Genomic DNA, 19,979 nt, shown 5'->3' on the forward strand with positions numbered 1-19,979 from the left:
AAGGATCTATTAACATCTCAGAATCTTAATTCTCTGTGCTAAATGGAAGACTTTTTCTAGTTTGCTAAAAGTTATTATTAATCACATTGCGTACATTGCCAATTGAAAGCAGTCAGTGAAGGTAGTGGTACACATTATCATTGTTATACTGATAACATTCATGTTGCTTGGATGTCATCCTTCAGCGTGTGACCGATAATCTTCTTTGGACCCTGTAGTGGTATTTTGTGGACTTGTATTTTCTCATATTGATTACTATAACGATCTTTGTCTTAAGCTTATGAAAGGCAATATAGTCTAGCCTGACTACGGCTGATGCAAAATTCTGTGGCCAAGCTCCTGTCTAATGGTTCACTTTTATCATATTAACCCAATACTTCAAGACCTGGTTGTTGGCAGTAGTGACATCAGGCTTTAAAATATCTTTTTTTTTTTGCATCCCCATATGATCCAGCCTAGTGGTTCCAATGCCTGCACCCAGCAGTCCCTTTTATTCCACAGATGAGGCCAAGCATTCCTGAGTGAGGCAAGAGTCCTCTGCTCCATTTGTGCATGCCCAGCAAGCCCAGTCAGCTCATTAATTTCCATGGAGGTAAGTCAGGTGGTAGGGAGTGGGACAGCTTATTGGTACTGTTGGATAGCCTTCCCTCCCCTGTGGAGCAACTCCAGCCTCAGTGGCTCTTGGAACTGTACTGCATGCTGCCATGGCCAAGAGTGTGCCTCTATGGCTTTCTAGGTCTGTACTCCAAAGATAAAACACCTAGTGCTCCCACTAGGTGTCATCCAAGTGGCAAGTCAGAGCTGCCTCTGTGTCCCAGTGTATATGCAAGCCAACAATGGTTACTCACTCCCATCCCTTCCTGTTCCTGTAATGGAGTCTGGACTTTATCCATATTCAGGTTTTATCAGTCTTCAGTATCTGAATTTTAACCTTTTATGTTCTACACAATAGGGGTTCCACCAGTTTAAAAGAGCCACTAGTGCCTTATTCCCTAGTAATTGTCAGATAAAGGGATCCTGACTGTTCCTAGGATCCACTTGGAAACTTCTGAAAGACAGTCTTTTGCCTACCTAGCTTCAGTCTTGTGGAATCATCTGCCTTCACTGATATGGGAATGCAGTACTAAGGCTTCTTTCTGAACATCTGTCAAATATCATCCTTCCTGGACAGCCTGTCTAAATGAACAGTGAGAATTTGTTTTTGTTCTTGTTTATTTTAAGTAATTATTTTATTGATTTTCAAACTTACTAAGTTTAGTTATAATTGCAAAAATTATCTGTACCAGATAAATGTTCACGGAGATAAAATGCTTAAATAACAGAAAGCATGAAAGAGATTTTCTCTAGGGGATTTGTCCCGTTTGCTTCCCTCCCCATATTTAAGGGCAACGTTGTCACACATCCTTTTATATATACAACAAACTACAGACTTGTTGCAGCTCATGGTACAACTGTACCGTCCTTTAGAATATTTGATTTCAATGGCATGATTACTGTTTAGTCTTTCCACATTCAGGCAGCCTAGTAGGATCTGTATTCTGTACACCTTCTGTTTTCTGTTTAGGTGACCAGCTTCATTCTTGGTTTGGGACAGGGTCTGCAGGCTCCTTGCTTGGTTTCTCCACTGTGAAAAAAATAAAGTTTAATTTCTGAAGGCTTCCTGTCCATAAAAGAAAGTTTCAGGGCAAAGATTATTAGAAACACCACAGCTGGGAGAAGATGGAAATGTCTCATACTCTTAAGACTGGTTGGATTTATTAACAATTGCAAGAAATTGCCTTTTAGAATAAATAATATTTGAAATCATTATGACTATTTCAAATGTTTCTCCCACAGTTTAAACAGTATTAAAAATCAAATCACCTGTTGATAATGATTCATAAGTTTTTCACAGTTGTTTGAAAAATGTAGGTTATGATTGAGATCCATGAATCCATTATGTTTGCACAACTCCTTGGCACAGACAGATAACGTTTTGACAATGACCCAGGTGACCAAAGTTCAGATAACATCTCCTATGCTGAAGGAGCCAGAGATGGTGGGATTGAGTGTCCAGTGCTAACTGATCCATTCTGCAGGAAGGAAGGCGTTATGGCCCTATTAGCTGCTCACCATCATCTAAGCAGAGGATTGTAGATGTCAAAGATACAGCCATCAAATGAGATTGTGGGCTTGGCACTACAAACTGTCTGGCAGTTAGAGTAATGGATTAAGGCTATGAGCTGTTAATAAACTACTTCCTGTAGTGCAGGATTTGATTCATTCAGCCTCCATCTGCTTACCGATTGACTCTGAGCAAGTCCCTTAACCAGACAGTGCTCTCACACTTAATCAGAAAAAAGTCCATGTAGATCTGTTCTTCTCCCCAATAAACAAGCAAATAAATAAGCAATCTAGTAATGGTGGCCCTTTTGAGCATGTGGGTGGGAACATGCATTTGCAGGAGGATATTTTAGGTCCTAAATGATAGAAACGGGCATGCTAGCCACTAGTGCCAGGATTAAGACCTAGAAATAAAAGCACACCCACAGCTTGCATTAGTAGTTACAAGTGAGGGCACAAACCTTCCATGGCTGCCTGGATGACAACTCCCTCTCGCTGTCTTTTAACTCTGCACTAGGACCGCCCCCAGTGGTTGGGGGAATGAAAGGGTTCATGAACAATACGAGGGGGTGATGGTCAACAGCCATGGAGGAGAAAGGGCATAGAAAAAAATCCCTTAGTGTACATATCTTATAGTACAGGGTTGAGACAGGAGAGGAATTACAGGAGAGGGAAAGTAGGAGATAGAAACTTCTGTGTTTATTAGTAAAGTGGCGGATACGGATAGGGAAGAAGCATGAGAGAAAGGAAAGTTAGGGGGCTGTATAGTGATAATAGTAGTATAAGGTATAGGTAAAAGAGGCAAGAAATTATCAGTTGTATAAAATACAAAATGGAGGGTGATGCTGTTACAGTTACAAATTAAGGAGCTGTTTTATTAACCTGGTGTAGAACATGAGCAAAGCCATTTATTTTTAGATAGTTTTTAAGAGTGTGTGTGAAGGACTGGAGGGGTGTGTCTGTCCTCATAGATGTGAGCATAGTGTTCCATATTTTAGCGCTGGAGTGAGAATACAGAGAATACCCTGCTGATTTAGTTGGTTTATGAACAGTGAGTCAAACTTGGTTATTTGATTGCAAGGGATGTTTAGGAGAGTGTTTTTGTAGTATAGAATTTAAGGGTGGGCAGGTGGCCGGGTAATGAATGATTTTATGTGTGGTGATTACCTGAATATATTTTAGGCAGTTAGGTTGTTCTAAGCCAGTTAAGTCTTTTCAATGCAGTGCAATGGAAATACTTAACTCGCTAGAACTACCTAATTCCCATGCTATGTGGTCTCCTTCAGCCAAGTATGCCATGCCATACATTAAAATCCTGCTAGCCTAGTGCCAGCAAGCTATGTTTTGTCATGTATACCTGATTTGGCATGCATATAGAACACCCACCCCAGTGCTGCCACTGTGCCATCCCCTTATGGATACTCTCTTGTAGATACTCTCATCAATTTCCACTGTTACATCTATATTGTAGTAGTTTGTTCTACAAATACGTCCATGTATTTTGAAGAATCTGGTCTCATGTTGTTTTCTCTGAAAAGCAAAAAGCAAACCATAATGCATTAAATTTAAAACCAAAGAGTTGGATCATAATTCACATTGGCACAGTCTTAATGGTTCATTAACTCAGATAATGCATAGAAATTGCCAACTTCTTTCTACTTTTTTGATGGTGGAATTGTTCCATTTTTATTCTTCGGGACCAAATATAAATTAAAATAAATGTGAACACATGAAATACAAGCATACAAGACAAGGACGCACTAAAGACATAAAGCCCTGTCTATGTTGCAGGTGATCGGAGTTCGGATAGCAATGTAGGTACCTGTAGGAACTGGAAGGGAAGAATGGGGGTAAGCAGCTGCTGCCTACTTGCCCATTCTGAGAGGAGAGATGCAGCTCTGCCTCACCACATGGATGATACCTAGCACCTGTGGAGCTTGAGTCTTTTAAACCAGTCCTGCTGTGTGTAAGTCACAGTGCCAGCTGAGGGAATTCTTCAGAGGACAGCTAAAGCATAGCTTGAAAGAGTGACATCAGATGGGGGGGTGCCCCTCCTCTGGGGAGAGGCTAGCCCTGCTCCCTACTACCTGACTCTTGTTATGAATGGTTTAGCTCACGGGGAATTCACAGGCAAGAACGAATGGAACATAGGGCTTTCACCTGCCCAGAAATCCCCAGCTTCCACACTGACAGAATGAATGGGCCAACTGGGAGCAGGTAAAAGAGCAATCAGGCTTGGTCTTGCAGGTATAAAAAAAAAAAAAAGCATGCAGGCATCCAATGATGTCAACACCTGCAGAACATACATCTCAACTGTCCCTGATTTTGCCACAAATTTTATCTCTGCCCCTCTTAATCCCTCCTAAACTGGTGACTTTTGGAGAAATGGTGATTAGTTACACTTGATAAATAATGACAAAAATTAGAGTTACAGACTTCTTTTACTTTAGAAAATGTATATTAATTTGCATTTTCTTATTCTGTTAACATTTCAAGTTAACAGCACTGAAAGTGTCCCTGATTATTTCTGGGTTTGTCCCTGATTCTGTTGAGATTTGTCCCTATTTAGTTGAGACTAAGTCTTTCCAGTCTGTCCAAATAATATAATTAGCCTCATAAATATGACCCCCACTTATAATTTTGGCTATATGTAGACAAAATAAGTGATCACAGAAGCATATTAAATCAGCAATCACAAAAATAAGACACTGAAAGTCTGTAGTGATACTGTAATTAATAATATCACTAAATAAATAATAAAATGGTAATCAGTGTTCCCTTCCAGTTTAAAGGAACAACTGGGGAATCTCCTTAAAACAAAACATGCTCCTTAACAAAATATTAGACTGTGTGATAGCACAGACCTTATCAAATACTGTATTAGTCTACTGGAATTCAGTCTCTGAAGAAACAGAATAACCCTTGAGACAATGCTATGCTGCATGGATGTGTAGAAAACAGAAATAAGGCAATACTCTTAGTAGGAAATTGGTATGAGCAGGCCTTAACCATTCCCTCATTCTGAATATATTTAAATTAAGCCACTACTAATCCTTTCATGTATGTATATGCATATGTAAAAGTAGCCAGCAGCTGTTAGGGAAGCAGCTTGAGATGTGGCAGGAGTTACCCAGCATTCTAATTTCTGCAGAGTGCTTCTACATGCAACGGCTTTGGATGCAAAATGACCCATTAATTTAAAGCCAGTCTTTTGAACTTTTCTTCACTTGTCGTTCTAATCCTTCCATGTTTAGGTAGCCATTTGTGCTTGTAAGAGTCTACTAAGAAACCTTAACTGAACCAGTTGTCACCTGGCACAGAATGTACACAATTTCAATAATTCTGGTGTTAGTTGATTTGATATTTACAATTTGCTTGTTGTCTGTACTGGTAAGTGCAAACAAATCATGCACTTTCTTATTCAAAACGGAAAGCATGCCGACTCTCAGCACGGATTTAGGCCATTCCACAGTACCACCATGGTTCCTCTATCTTTCTCTAATGTCATCAATCTTCATTGTAACAACAACAAACTATCTTCAGCACTCTTTCTAGATCTCTCAAAAGCTTTCGATATGGTCAACCATCAGCTACTGCTCAATACCCTACAAACCATCAGTTTAGATCAACACGCAATACAGTGGTTTCACTCCTACCTAAATGGCAGACAGCAGGCTGTCTTATGGCAGAGCAAGCTGTCATCCCAACTTCCTCTAACCCTAGGTGTCCCACAAAGGTCCATACTAGGTCCCCTTCTTTTCTCTATCTTTATCAGTGATCTGCACACCACCATCCCAGGAGCCACCTGCATCCAATTTGCAGATGACTCAATGCTAATATGCTCCACCTCCTCTCCTACACAACTTCTAACCCTCACCCAGACCACTTTCAGCATGGTAGAAACATGGCTAGCTAATCGCTACCTGCTTCTAAATCCTAACAAAACCAAGCTACTACTTTTCTCCCGTAACCGTAGACTTTCTCCTCCTTCCTTCAACATCAAATCTAGCAGTGACACCATTATCTCCCCTGATGAGCATACAAAGCTTCTAGGCATAATAATAGACAACAACCTTAAATTTGATAAGCATGTCAATCACACTATTAAGTTCGTCAACAAAAAACTTGGCTCCCTGTACAGAGCCAAACCTTTCCTCACCCCGCCCCCCCCCCCAGCTAGGGTAGCTATTGCAAGATCACACCTCCTCTCTACCCTTATGTAAGCCTCCCCTGTACTCACCAACCTATCCAAAACTGATCTCAATAAATTATCAGGATGTTACATTTATATAGCCAGATTCGCTACTGGAATGGCTTTTAGGGACCACTATTGCCAGAACCTCAAAGCACTGGGATGGCTAGAGTATCCTACCCTTCTACAGTTCAACCAGCTTATAATAGTGCATAAAATACTCCATCAACCTGATAACACCCCTGCCCTCAAAAATATTCTTACCCCTCATAGTGCCCCCAGGCCATTACGCTCAGCTGATAAACTAATAACACTGACCCAGAAATCCAACAACTCTGCAGCCGATGCTATATTTGCCAACTCAGCCAGTAAAATCTGGAATCTACTCCCTACAACCATTACCAAGGAAACCTCACTACCCCTATTTAAAAGAGAACTCGAAAAATACCTCACTTCTCATTGGCTGTGCTCTTGTTCTAAACCTAACAACTTCACTAATACAAGTCTTGCTACCCAACCTGCTGTTTAGCCAAGTATCTATGCCTCATAGCATTTGAATGTCTAAGCATTGTGAATTATGAGATCTGACTGTATTCTATGTTCACATTTTCTGATACATCTTTGCCAATCAGATGTAAGTCTGCACATTGTGTATATTGATTCTTCTTCTTCTTCTTTCGGCTTTTTCCCAGTTAGGGGTCGCCACAGTGGATCACCTGTCCGCTCATGATTGGCAGTGTAGTTTTACAGTGTTGAGTTGCCAACCCAGCACCCAACCTTCCACAGAAGGCACACACACACGCACTCACACCTAGGGCCAATTTAGAGTGTCCAATCCACCTGCAGCATGTCTTTGGGATGTGGGAGGAAAATGGAGCACCCGGAGGAAACCCACGCGACCACAGGGAGGACATGCAGACTCCGCACAGAAGGCACCCCAGCCAAGGATCGAACCGGAGAACCTCTTGCTGTGAGGTGAAAATGCTAACCACTGCACCACCGTGGCCACCCACATTGTGTATATTGATATCTGTCTGTATTCTTTGTCTATATTTTTCTAAACATGTCTGCCTGAGTTTCACTCAGTGATGTATGTACTGTCTCTTTTTTGGTATGTGGAGCTTTTCTCCCCAGGCCTCCATTGAAAATGGACATATATCCAGTCGGACTATCCCGGTCAACAAATGTAAAATAAATAAAATCAAATAAATCATATTCTTGACAGTAGATACAAGCCATTCTTAGGTGTACCATTATTAATAGTAGAGTCATACAATTCTTAATTCCCCTGTTCTTGACAGGGGATACATTTATTTTTTAAGGACAGCCATGCATTATAGTTTTAAACTATTATAAGAAGATAGAAAATGTATACAGGAGCATGTATATAAAATGATATTTCCTATAGTTATTTAAAATGGCTCATCATAAAGAAGTGTTTTCAGTCTCTCTCTATGCTGTGTTCTACCAAAAGACAGACAGCTACAGTCAGTATACAGAAAATTAATGCTATATTATAAATACTTTATGCATCGTGTTTATGCTGTAATGTAGTGAAATCAATGTGTTTCTTCACGAACATCTCAAAAAAAATCACAAGCCTATTTTTATGAAAAGGAAGTTGTTAGCCATGATGTTTAGAAAGCCACCTCCCACAGCCATTGCCACAAGTAAACATACATAGAACAACTCTTTTTGTACTTAATGTGCTCTCAGGTCTTTACTTTAGTCTGAATATTCAGGAAAAAAAGCATTAGACTTTAGAGCTGTGACCTTGAAAGATGACACTTTTCAATAATGCAATATATATTGGTGCCTACTTGGTGCCAGTGTAGCCCACTGTGGGCCTAGAACTTTCAACCTTGTATTCCAAAACCAGATGCATAGTAAGATGTTTTAAGGTCATACTGACACTGCCTGTATTTTTCTGTAGTGAACTCACTCTGCAGTTTCTCATGACTATTACTGACAGTTCCAATTACCCTTGAACAAAGAAAATTTATTTATTTTACTTATTTATTTATTTATTTAGCATTTGTTTACCAGGATAGTCCAACTGGGATGTCTAGCAATCCCCTTTTCCGCAGAGTCATGGGGAGAAAGCCTCCACAAAAAACATACAATACATTATGTAGTATAAAGTAAGACACATTACTTTGAAATAAGCATGTTAAAATTCTTCATACATTATTTTGCTGTACAGTGGATAAATTTGTAGAAAGAAAACAAAACACGCATGTCATATGTACAGACCTGCATGAAAGAAAGAAAGATGTGGAGGAATTGTAGTAAGCTCTGCAACAAAACATACAAAACTTTACATAGCACAGAGATATGTGGAGGTTTTGCGGTAAGCTCGACAAAAACTCATAGTACATTAAATAACATTACACTGAATTGAGCATGTTAAAACTTATGTTATTTTGCTGAACAGTGGATTAATTGGTAGAAAGAAAAAATAGAAACTTATATGTACAAATCGTGTCATATGCACAGATCAGCATGAAAGAAACAGAATTATGTGACGATTTAGCAGTATATATATATATATATATATATATATATATATATATATATATATATATATAGATCATGACACATACATTACAGAGAGACTAGTGAGGCAGGTGATATTTAGTGATCAGAGCAACTTTTTATTCATGTCCACAAAAGGCAATTTTTTTATTATTTTCCTATCATTCTCATTTTAAAATTCACTTAAACAAATATTTCCACTTTATCAGTTTAGGCTTACACAATGGAAGATCCCTGCAGTGTAAACATTATTCAGAAGGTAAACTGGCTCAAGTGCCAAACTTCCTGTGTAACTTAACCATGTGTTTGTTTTTTACAGGACACCAGAAACATAGTAACAAGCGTAATCTCCCTAAAAAGAGGCAGACTCCAGTTCTACAAGATGACTCGGATGCCATTTATCAAAATTTGTGACAAGAATGTTTGAGTATCCAAGGGAAAGAATGTCATCACTGAAGAGTTGTGCTGTACCTTGGATTAGCACTTTCTCCTTGCAGTGACATTATTTACAAAAAGTACTTTTTGCACTTAGCAATGGTCAAATATAGTGTATACTCAGAGATGAAGGAAACAAAATATATAGCTAAAGCCAGCAACCAAACAACTGAATTTAACAAAAATAACAATTCAGTAATGTTAAACAGCCCAGCAGTCAAACAGAATAAGTAATATTGTGTCTTGTTAAAAAAACACAGAGACATTACTTCTTCAAAGTAACTGATACACTTATGGTAAAAAAAAAGAACTCTTGTACACTTGTACGTTCAGCCAGCTATTTCTGTGTATAACAAAGTAAATAGTACTCCGTTTGTTCAGCAATATTATTTTTGTCACTGTATTTATATAGTTTCTGCATGATAGGTGGTTTGCCATGCATAGTTGAGAAGAGCATATTTACTTCATTGGCTTTGCCTCTTTAAGTAGATCAAGCAATAGGCTGGATTTACAACCCAACAGAGTGCAACAAAGAAATGCGGTATTCAGAAATATTAGTGTAGTGTGTGTTTTATTATACTAGCTGATACAACCTTGTGTGTAAAAATAACAGAAATCTATGGTGGTGATCTGTTTTCTGGTATTGATTTTCTGCATCAAAAATTGACTCATCCAGAGCAAATGAATTAATGAATGAATAAATAAATACATTCTCTAATCTGCACTATCCCTCATTATCTTGCCTGGAGATGTTTCTTTGTTCCCCTTACATATAATAATTAGAGATGTTTTTCATTTACTATGAAATGTTGAACCTATTTAATTTTATGAAACATTAAAATGAAAGATCCAAGAAAAAAACTTTTTATTTAATGTACTGTTTTTCACTGACTAAAATCAAATAAAGAAAGGCACACAAGTGGAGAGACAGCACAATGTATTCAAAAAAGGCTTTATTCCACACAATAATTAACACCAGTAAAATGGAAGAGTTGTTTTCATCCAAACCAAGTCAGACTTCATCAGATAACGTTAACTGTGGGTTTTCACTGACTCGACAATTCCACAAACAAAGACTATTCCAGCTATTTCTAAAAGGACAGGTATGCTATTCGCTATTCATTGCACAGGGAGCTATTACATAACACACATCACTTGAGAGCATTATAGTCATTTACTCACTGCTATTCCAAATTTCAGGCTGTAATACTGCATACGTACCAAGGAATAGGTCAAAAAACATGTGATGTCTTCCATAAGCATTTCTTGTTAGAAAACATGATTAGAAAAGGGGAAATGTTTCAAGCTTTCGGAACTGTGTTCATGACATGTTACCAAAGTGCAAAAGTATTTTCCCGTGCACAACATTCTCAATACCTTAATGAAAGATGGCATTAGGTTTCTTTGTTTCATTGTGTTCTCACAACCTTGCAGCAGCCAATGTCATTAAGAGCTAGATACTGTAGTCAAGAACTTCCCATTATCAAGATAATTGTCAAGGTGCCTTTTAAAGATAGTTATATTTTCAGAGCACCTTTTATCTCTTTCAATTATGTTACACAACCTGGCAAATCTGACTGAAAAGGCCCTGCTTTGTTTGAAAAACAGGGTACATGAGTAACTAATAATGGACATCTAGCCCTCAAATCTCTAAGCTGCTAATATTTATCAAAGGCAGAAGAATGTCTTGTCAGATTATTAATAGCACTGAATACTTGAGGACTCTATCGAATTTGCACTTAAGAGAATGCAAACTGAGTTCTTGGAGTCACGTCTCATGTGGTATGTGATGTGCAAGCCATGAATTTTAAGGGCAAAATATAGCAGCACCCTCTGTAGCTTAATGAGGTAACAGAACACTCTGTTGTATTCTAACATTGGTCTGACCAATGACACATATAAAGGAAATATGGTGTATTTTGTTTTTTTCTTGAAGAGGCATACTGTATATAAAAGTCATAAACAGCACACAAACTTTCTAGAGTACACAGGCCACATTTTCATCAAAGTTAAAATTTATACCCACAACAGTACTTAGATCTTTAAAAGTGCTTGCTTCTTTATGTTTTAAGTTATCTTAAAAAAGAAAATAAAAGTTTATGGGATCCAGAAAAAGTCATTGATGATTTTCCCACATTGATCTTAAGGCAAAAATTCTTAAACCACTCAGGAAATTTGTTGAGTATTTTGAAACACGCTAACATCTATCAAGTGGGATAATAGCTCCAAACCTGTAATCATCTCCACATTTAAATGACCAGCTGTCAGACACATGTAATTCTGAAAACAAAGATGTTAAACAAAAGAGATTCCAAGATGGATTTATCACTGATTATAGTTTTCCATTCAGAAACATACTCGTTAATACGAATACTGAATTTGCACTCTTTCAAACAACTGATAAGCCAACTTATTCCCTAAGGATTTATGGATAATGATGCTAATATACTAAGAGACAAAAGGGAATTGTGCCAAACGCCTTGGAAAGATCACCATAGATCACAGTAAGTGGAAGACTAGCATTAGCTGCCTCACATAAAAATATGCTAAATTTGTCGGATAAGACATTGATTTTAATTTCTCCAAGTCTTTTGGGTTACTGATACCATGATGGGAATGGACCCTATTTCTAAGTCAAACTATGATTAAAGTTCATGAAATTAGTATTGTTTCAATCTTTGATGTCAGCCAGAAGTGCCCTCCGCAGCACCCTGATTCTGTGTAACTGTACTGCTGATACCAAGTCTGTGTAGATTAGCTCTTGTAGAATTTATAGTGCTAAATAATATTTTGTTTTAATTTACCCAAACTGATAATAAGACTGATATATTGAGTTGAATCTTTCCTATCACCATGCTTGGAAATCAGTGTTAACCCAGCTTACTTCCAAGATGGGAGAGACATATACATACTGAACAGAAGTATCAAATACAGTTCGTGGAAATTGACAGAGTACATCCTTCAGCATAAAATCAGCTTGTTCAAAATGTTACACACAATGTAAAAATAAATAAATGACAATAAAAAATTGTTTAATAGCACATATTAAAAACAGTTCACTTCTAGTGTCTCAGCTGCACAAAGCCTTCAAGGGAGTGAAGCAATAAAAGTATAATGTTATGTAATACATCTGTTAAAGGCACTCCTTAAAAAGGAGAACATCGACATATGTGCAGTGACAGAGACCTGGTTCAAGGCTCTAGAGAGCACCCCTGCAATACCAGGCTACAATTCATACCACACCTTTCGACCACCTAACCTGGACCAAAACACTAAAGGTGGAGGCATGTCCATATTCACCAAGGATATCCACACCTCCAGGCTAGTTGCCCACCATAATGCATCTGAGATTCTCCAGGTGCAACTAACACTAGGCAAGACTGCAATTCATATTGTAGCTTGCCCCAGATCCCCCACCTTGCCCCATGATCCCCACACCACTTTTCTTAACATATTGGAAAATATTAAAGTACAACCAAACACCCTAATACTGGGCGACTTCAACTACCCCGCCATTAACTGTGAAAACTACTCATGTACCAACACATTTGCTCAATGATTTTTGGAATTCATAAATTCCAACGCCTTGGATCAACTTATCCATACCCCCACCAGGGGCACCACTATCCTAGATCTAATCATTACCAACGTGGGCAACTGATGCTCCACACCAGAGGTCAGCTCCTCATTGGTCAGATCCAACCATAAGCTAATCACCCTAGACATCCACATCCTGCCCCCACCCCCCATGAATGTAACCACCGTAAAAAACTTTTCCAAAGCAAACTTCATGCTTTTCAAGAAAAAAGTGGCAAACTTCATGACACCCATGCAGATGGAAAGTAGGAGTACGACTGCTAAATCCTACACCACTGCACTGTATGAACACATACACGAGTGTATGGACCGTGCCATCTCAAATAGAACCAATATGCTCTCCTCCAAAAAAAGGAAGCCAATCTGGTGGTCCCCTACCATAAACAAACTTTACAACTGAAGGAAGAAACTGTTGGAAAAAAGAGTAAAATCCCAAGATTGGAAAAACTCCCTAGTCAGCCTCAGCAAGAAGCTGAGATCCCTCATAAAATCCTCCAAAGCTAGTTATGAAAACAAAATTGCCACAGATTCTAAAGACAATCACAAGGCATTCTATAGCTATGTCAAGAATCTCAATGGCAACACTCAGATCTGCTCTGAGTTACAGCACAATGGCACTAAATATACAGAACCAACTGATATTGCCAACATCCTGACAGATAGGTTCAGTGCTAACTTCACCCCCCCCTCTCACCCCCTAAAAGGCCCATCTCAATACCAGAAGAATGTCAAGTCCCAGTGATCACAGCTGCACAGGTAAAAACCACACTCTCCAAAGCAAAGAATACAGCATCCATGGGACCAGACAACATCAAGGGCTATGTTCTGCACGAACTACAAAACGAACTGGCACCCCACCTAAGTACCATGTTCAATCAGAGCTTCACTTCAGGCTTTGTGCCTACTGAATGGTGCACAGCTACAGTTATCCCACTCCGCAAGGGGGATCCACCACGGACCTTGGGAACTACCGCCACATTAGCCCGATGAGCCTGATCTGCAAAGCCATGGAATGTATCATTCTGGAACTTATAAACAAAGACATACGTAACCTTCAAACTCTGGACCCCACCCAGTTTGGGTTCATGAATGGCAGATCATGTCTCCTAAACCTGACTGACTTGTTTGAAGCAGTCACCAGAGCTGTGGACGAGGGTAAGGTGGTTCACACAGCCTATCTAGACCTCACCAATGCATTCAACATCATCCCCCACTCTGGAATCATAGATAAACTCACTAAACTGGGCATAAATCCCTATGTCATGTGATGGGTTGCCAAATGGCTCACTGACAGAACCCACACCGTGAAAGTAGCCAACTCCAAATCTGACTCCAGACCAGTGGCAAGTGGGTTCAGTCCTGGGTCCACTCCTGTTTGGCATCTACTTCTCTGAAGTTCAGGCCAACACAGAGTGTCTATGGCTAACAAAGTTTGCAGACGATGTGGACATTCTACAAAAGGGCCTCAATGAGACAGATGCCTGGTGTCAAAGCCATGGCCACAAGCTCAATGCAAAAAAAAAAATGCATCGTCATCCCCTTTGGGAAAAACCCTGTGCCCATGAAATACCACATAGGCGGTAGTCCACTTAACACCAAAAGTGTGATAAGAGACCTAGGGACACAGGTGGACAGTAGTCTCTCCTTTGATTACCACATCACCACAGTAGTCAAGAAATCCTTCTACATGGCACACCTCATCACAAAAGGTTTCTCATCCAGAAAAAAGGAAGTCATTGTTCCTCTCTATTCATCCCTCATTAGACCTATTATAGAGTACAACGGCCCATTTGGTATTTACCTCACAAGACATTTACAACAACTGGAAAGGCCACAGAAATACCTCACAAAGAGGATCACTGGCCTGAAACAGATGCCCTATTCAGACCATCTCAAAAACCTCCAGCTCTACTCCGTCGCATATCGCCTACTCAGAGGCGATCTCTACCTAACCTACAAAGCCAAGTCAAACCCAGAGCTGTTGGACATGCTACACTTAAAGAAATCCCAATCCCTCCAAGCCACATGCTCTAGGGACCTAAACCTTGTCACCACAATAAACAGAACATGCTGGAGGGATAGGCTCTTGTCCCAGAGACTCCCCATACTCTAGAACAGACTGCCCATTCATGTCAAGCAGAGCACCTCATTAGCCCTCCTTAAGAAAAATCGTGACAGTTGGATGGGAAATAGAAAATTCACCCTGGGGATCACTTCTGTGGCCCTGCTCGACAGGGGCACAGGAAAATATTTTTTTTGGGTGGCAAAAGCCAAGGAATCTTTATGACTAGGCTTATATTGGCCCTAGGGTCGATAGCCTAGTACCTACCAATGAACCTATAAACCTATAAAGCATAATTAAGTTAATTAACTCATATTAAATTAAATGTTTCCATTTAACTTCTTTATTCAAACCATATAGCTTCAAATTTTATATTTTAAAATACACACTTTGAAAACATAGTGTTTGAATAAGGAAGTTAATTGGAAATATTTAATTTGATTAACTTAACTGATTGTTTTAAGTGGATATATTATTTAACAACTTCTTTACTTCCTTGAAGGCTTTATTTAGTAAGGCATTATAAGTGAAGCATTTTTGACATGTGATCTGATGTTGTTAATCTTCTTTCCATTCATCACGGATGGGTTCAGTTCCGAGCCCTCTGAACCAAGTCGGCCTAATACCAAGCTTGTGCCAGCCAAAATCTCTCAAGCATAAAACAGCACAAAACAGCATGAAGAGTCATGACATGCAGGGAGAGGGTGATTCAGAACCAGAAACACAAATATTGTGGTTGCATTATGGGAAAATAAAGTGGTATTCAGGGCAAACAGATCACTGCATAATGATGCAAATGATGGACAGCAAATATGCAACTGACACCATCAAAGATGGAGGAGTAATTCAGAAAGTTAAGCAGCAAACGCGCATCATTAAAAAAAGTTCTTAACTAAAAAGATCACAGGCCTAAAGTCCATGAGCTATGAAGAGAGGTTGGAAGCTCTATCCCTTTATTCAGTGTCTCTACCTTTTGAGGGGACATCTATTTCCTGCTTGCCTTATCATTAAAGATCCAATTGTCCTGCACCTCCTGTTTCTCCTCAAGTTCAATATCTCCACCAGTGCTAGATCCAGGGACCTAAATCTTCAATAACAGATAAATAAAATATGGAGAGACAGATTTGTAACTCAGAGCCTCTGAAACATAAACGTCTGGTATCAACTTACCCTGTATGTTAAGTAGTATGACTCTCTAATCTTCCTTTAAACCTAAACTAGATAACTGGATGGGTATCCACAAATTTATTTCAGGATTGACCAATATAACTCTACTGGAGAAAGGGGAGAGTATTGGGAAGTATTGGGAAGGTGGGAAAGGTCAGGAGACTCAGTGGCCTTGCAGTATCTCTGAATGTATGAATCTATGGCAGTCAATTACTTTTACTATCAGGAATTGTGTGTGTACAGAATGCTAGAATGTATGCAATGGTGTCAGCCATAACAGAGCAGCATTTTTTAGTGGCTGCTGTTGTAGACACTGCCTGTGATACAGCATGCTGCAGTCCTCCATGCTAATGCAGATGGTGCTGCCAGCACATAATACAACCATCATTTGGCTGAGCAGATTATGTACTGCTTTTATGTGACTAATTATACCATACTGGAGCTTGTCAAATTGTGTCATACACATGGACTCAAGGAGGATACATAGATTACACATCTGTACCTCTGAACCTCTTAAAGCAAGAAAGCTAGACAAAGCCATCAAAAATTGGAGAACAAAGGCCCAAAAACAGGGACACTTTTTAAATACTGCTCTTTCAAACTTAGAAAATCGATAGAATAACAGGTTTTGCATTAGCATGAATTTTCTGAAAGGTATGAAGTCTGAAACTCACGTCTGCCATTATTTTCTGACTTCAACCCTCAATAATTTGCTAATGATTTTCCAGAAAACCACACTTTAATGAGAAACAGACTAAAATATGAGGCAAAAATCTGGACGTTCTATGAAAATCTGTACAGTTGTGAGATATGTATAGATCTCTGGACACTAAGATATGTGCAACAAGTGGCCTTTCAGTGTCCAACAGGGGGCATGCTTGGAATTTCACAGGCATCAGCCTCATCTATCCGACACCAGCTCCTAGACATCATGCTACAGTATATGGCAGAGTATGTATGGTACCCAAAGATTGCAGAGGAGAGTACCACCACTTTGGGGGTGTTCCATGACATTAGCCATTCTACTGATGTCCTGGAAGCTACTGATTACAAAACGAAAATGAGCTGGAGAGGAATGGAAACTCCACACTATAAGCAACAAAACAAAATTTAATGTTAGCGCTTTTGTTAACTTCCAAATCAATGAACTTCTTCAGACAATTCACCAAATACATATATCAATCTTAAATAACCCCTTAATTTCATCACATCATTCCTCTCCAGGTCATTTTCATTTTTATTCAGTTGGTTTTGTGTTTTTTCTAAGCTACTGATTACACACAGTCATCAAGGTCCTATCTGTCCCACATAATGTCACATACATCAACCATACTGGCTTGCATTCATCTCAACTGCCAAAAGGTGTGAAATGCATAAGGTATCATTTATAAAGCCAAAAAGTCGAAGGCCAACACATTCTGGCTAGGCTTATAAATGCCTTCGGGCAGATAGCCTAGTACCAACCTATGAACCTATAATGTGTTCTACTACCTAAGCAGTTCCCATGATTTTCATAATCTGATACAAAACCTCATCATGTGGGGTGACTTTCCATAGGGTCTTGTGCTCATTTGTGTACATGTATGTGGGTACAGAGCCCAATATATACAGTTACCATACAATCAAGTAACAAGACACATATAATATTAGAATTTTGTGTGACATGGGGATGTTAGATATATGTTAGAACCATGGATAAATGACCCCTCCTATCTGCAACCCCTCCCCAATCATTGCAGAGATTGCATACAACACTGTGCATAGAGAGACTAAGAGCTTGTGGAGCAGAAGTCTAATCTGCTCTTCTACTACCAAGATGCATCAGGTGCAGCACTGTAATATTCACCAGAGACCCCTAGCCAGATATTTGAAGTGTGTACCATGCTGAGTAACATATTTATGTGGAAACTGCTACAATAGCCAGAAGCCATCCAAGCAGGGCCTACCGTACCTGTTGGAGCAGCAGACTAGCAGCAGAGCAGCCAGTCAGGAGAGAAACAGGTAGCAGTGGGACCTCATACAAAGTAGAGGCAGGCAAAAGGCAGTGTCTGCTCCACAACTTTGAGTCATAACATAGATAACAGAATAACATGGTATGAAACTGAGTGCAGACAAGAGAGTTGTCAAGGCAGCAAATGGGGAAATCAGAAGAAGCTAAAAACTGAGATATAACGGAAAATAGTGGAACAGGTTAACAGCTGCAACTATCTGGTGTGAATGACAAAGTCAAAGCTTGAATTAGAGAAGGTGCTGCCAACAGGCGCAAAATGTCGGGACTAGTGTGTTTGATGGAAGAATGCCAAAGAAGCTGAAAAGTAAGGTGCATCACCTCCTCCCTGTCAATATACTCTGTATCACTGTGCAGTTGTTCGATGTAATGTACTTCTGCAGCCGATGCAGATATTGCACTTGCATTTGCAATCCAAGCAGCACCCTCACCATCTCTATAATGGTGTGGGTAGCAAATTCTATGCCTATATCACAGAAATGCACATGTACTGATTAATGCCAAGTATAGCACCAAGGTCAAGGACAGACCTGGAGTCATGATGATGCCACAGACCACCATACCTCTCTCTCTCTCTCTCTCTTTCTCTCCTGTGGGACATATGTGAAGGCCAGAGGCTGTACATGCTAGAGACTCCTGTACAATCTGTCTGGAGCTCACAGTTACCAGACATCCACCAAACATTGATGAGGCTGGGTTTTTGGTCTGTCCCAACTCATGCTCTTTGTATGTGGGGGAATATTTGTGAAACCTCCACTGGTAGTATGACTGACAGTGCTAATGTGTCATCATCAGCCAAAAGTGACCTACTGATATCAGGTCCGTAGGTTCATAGGTACTTACTAGGCTATTGATCTGTGAGGATCTTAAGCCACCTAGACTTGGAACTTCCAATACGGCTGCACATTGATTAAAGGCTTAATTTCTAGCTCTCCCAGTTTGAAAACAGAAACTTAGCAGAGTAAGCCAGTGAAGTTATATTTATGGGTACATTTCAGTAACTGACTAGTAACTACACAGCCTGGATGCCAGGAAAAAAGAAGTACAGATGACCTGAAAGAAAATCAGCTACAAAAGTGAGGAAAAACCTGATAGAAAATCATCTACAAAAAGTGAGGAAAAACATTAACTGGGAAAAGTACTGCAGCTGTTCAGCAAAAAGCAGTGCAAGCTCCAGACATGACTTCCAGTAACCCAGAGGAAAGTATAAGACAACTGCACACAGACCTTTTTAAGTGTAATGGGATACTAATGTAAACAGGTGCGCCTGTTTTTTTTTTTGTTTTTTGTTTTTTTTTTCGTTCTCCTTTCATCTCTTTTTCTCCTAGTTCTCCTAGTTCAGTTTTAAGAAATGCAGGCACTGCAAAAAACAAAATTATTTTTAAAAGAGCATGACAAAAGAAAAATTAGTGTGCTTGATTTAGTAACATGTTTTAAGAGAAAGCAAGTTAATGAAAAAAAAAAAAAAAGATTATATGGCTTTTTTCTAGGAAGTAAATATATGCTAGCAATTATATATCTAGTCCTCATGTCTCCAGGAGACAATCTGGTAAAGAGTAATGGCTAGGAGATAATGTTCTCTGAAAGCATTCAAGTGTTTACTCAGCTGTGAGAGCTATAAAGATAAGACAAAAACAGACTGCACTTAGTTGAAGCACAGACTGCACATGCGTCTTAGCAGGGATAAACTTTCTTTTAGGTTAACTCAAGTCAGTGAGTATGGCTGTCCATTTGGAAAATGTGTTCCTATTAGGAGGGTAACACTGCAATATTTGAAGATGTACATAGTTTTGTGTGTTATTAAGTTACTAGATTTTAAGGGGTATTGGGGTCTGTTTGTAGTTTTGTTTGAGGGTTTTCAATAAAACAAAAAAGTTCTT

General features: G+C 39.3%; 1 protein-coding gene across 3 annotated transcripts in view; it reads left to right on the forward strand.

Moving 5' to 3' along the window:
- LOC122794129 overlaps positions 1-9,561 on the forward strand; it is a 594,614-nt gene extending 585,053 nt beyond the window's left edge. For all 3 annotated transcript variants that reach the window (XM_044062306.1, XM_044062307.1, XM_044062308.1), the window contains one exon: positions 9,150-9,561. In XM_044062306.1, coding sequence (XP_043918241.1) covers positions 9,150-9,244 — 95 coding nt within the window. In that variant the 3' untranslated portion in view covers positions 9,245-9,561. The remainder of the gene's footprint in view (positions 1-9,149) is intronic.
- The last annotated feature ends 10,418 nt before the right edge of the window (positions 9,562-19,979 follow it).

The sequence above is a fragment of the Protopterus annectens genome, chromosome 2.part1 (genome assembly GCF_019279795.1).
Source record: "Protopterus annectens isolate FY-2018-M chromosome 2.part1, PAN1.0, whole genome shotgun sequence".
NCBI classification, from domain to species: domain Eukaryota; kingdom Metazoa; phylum Chordata; order Ceratodontiformes; family Protopteridae; genus Protopterus; species Protopterus annectens.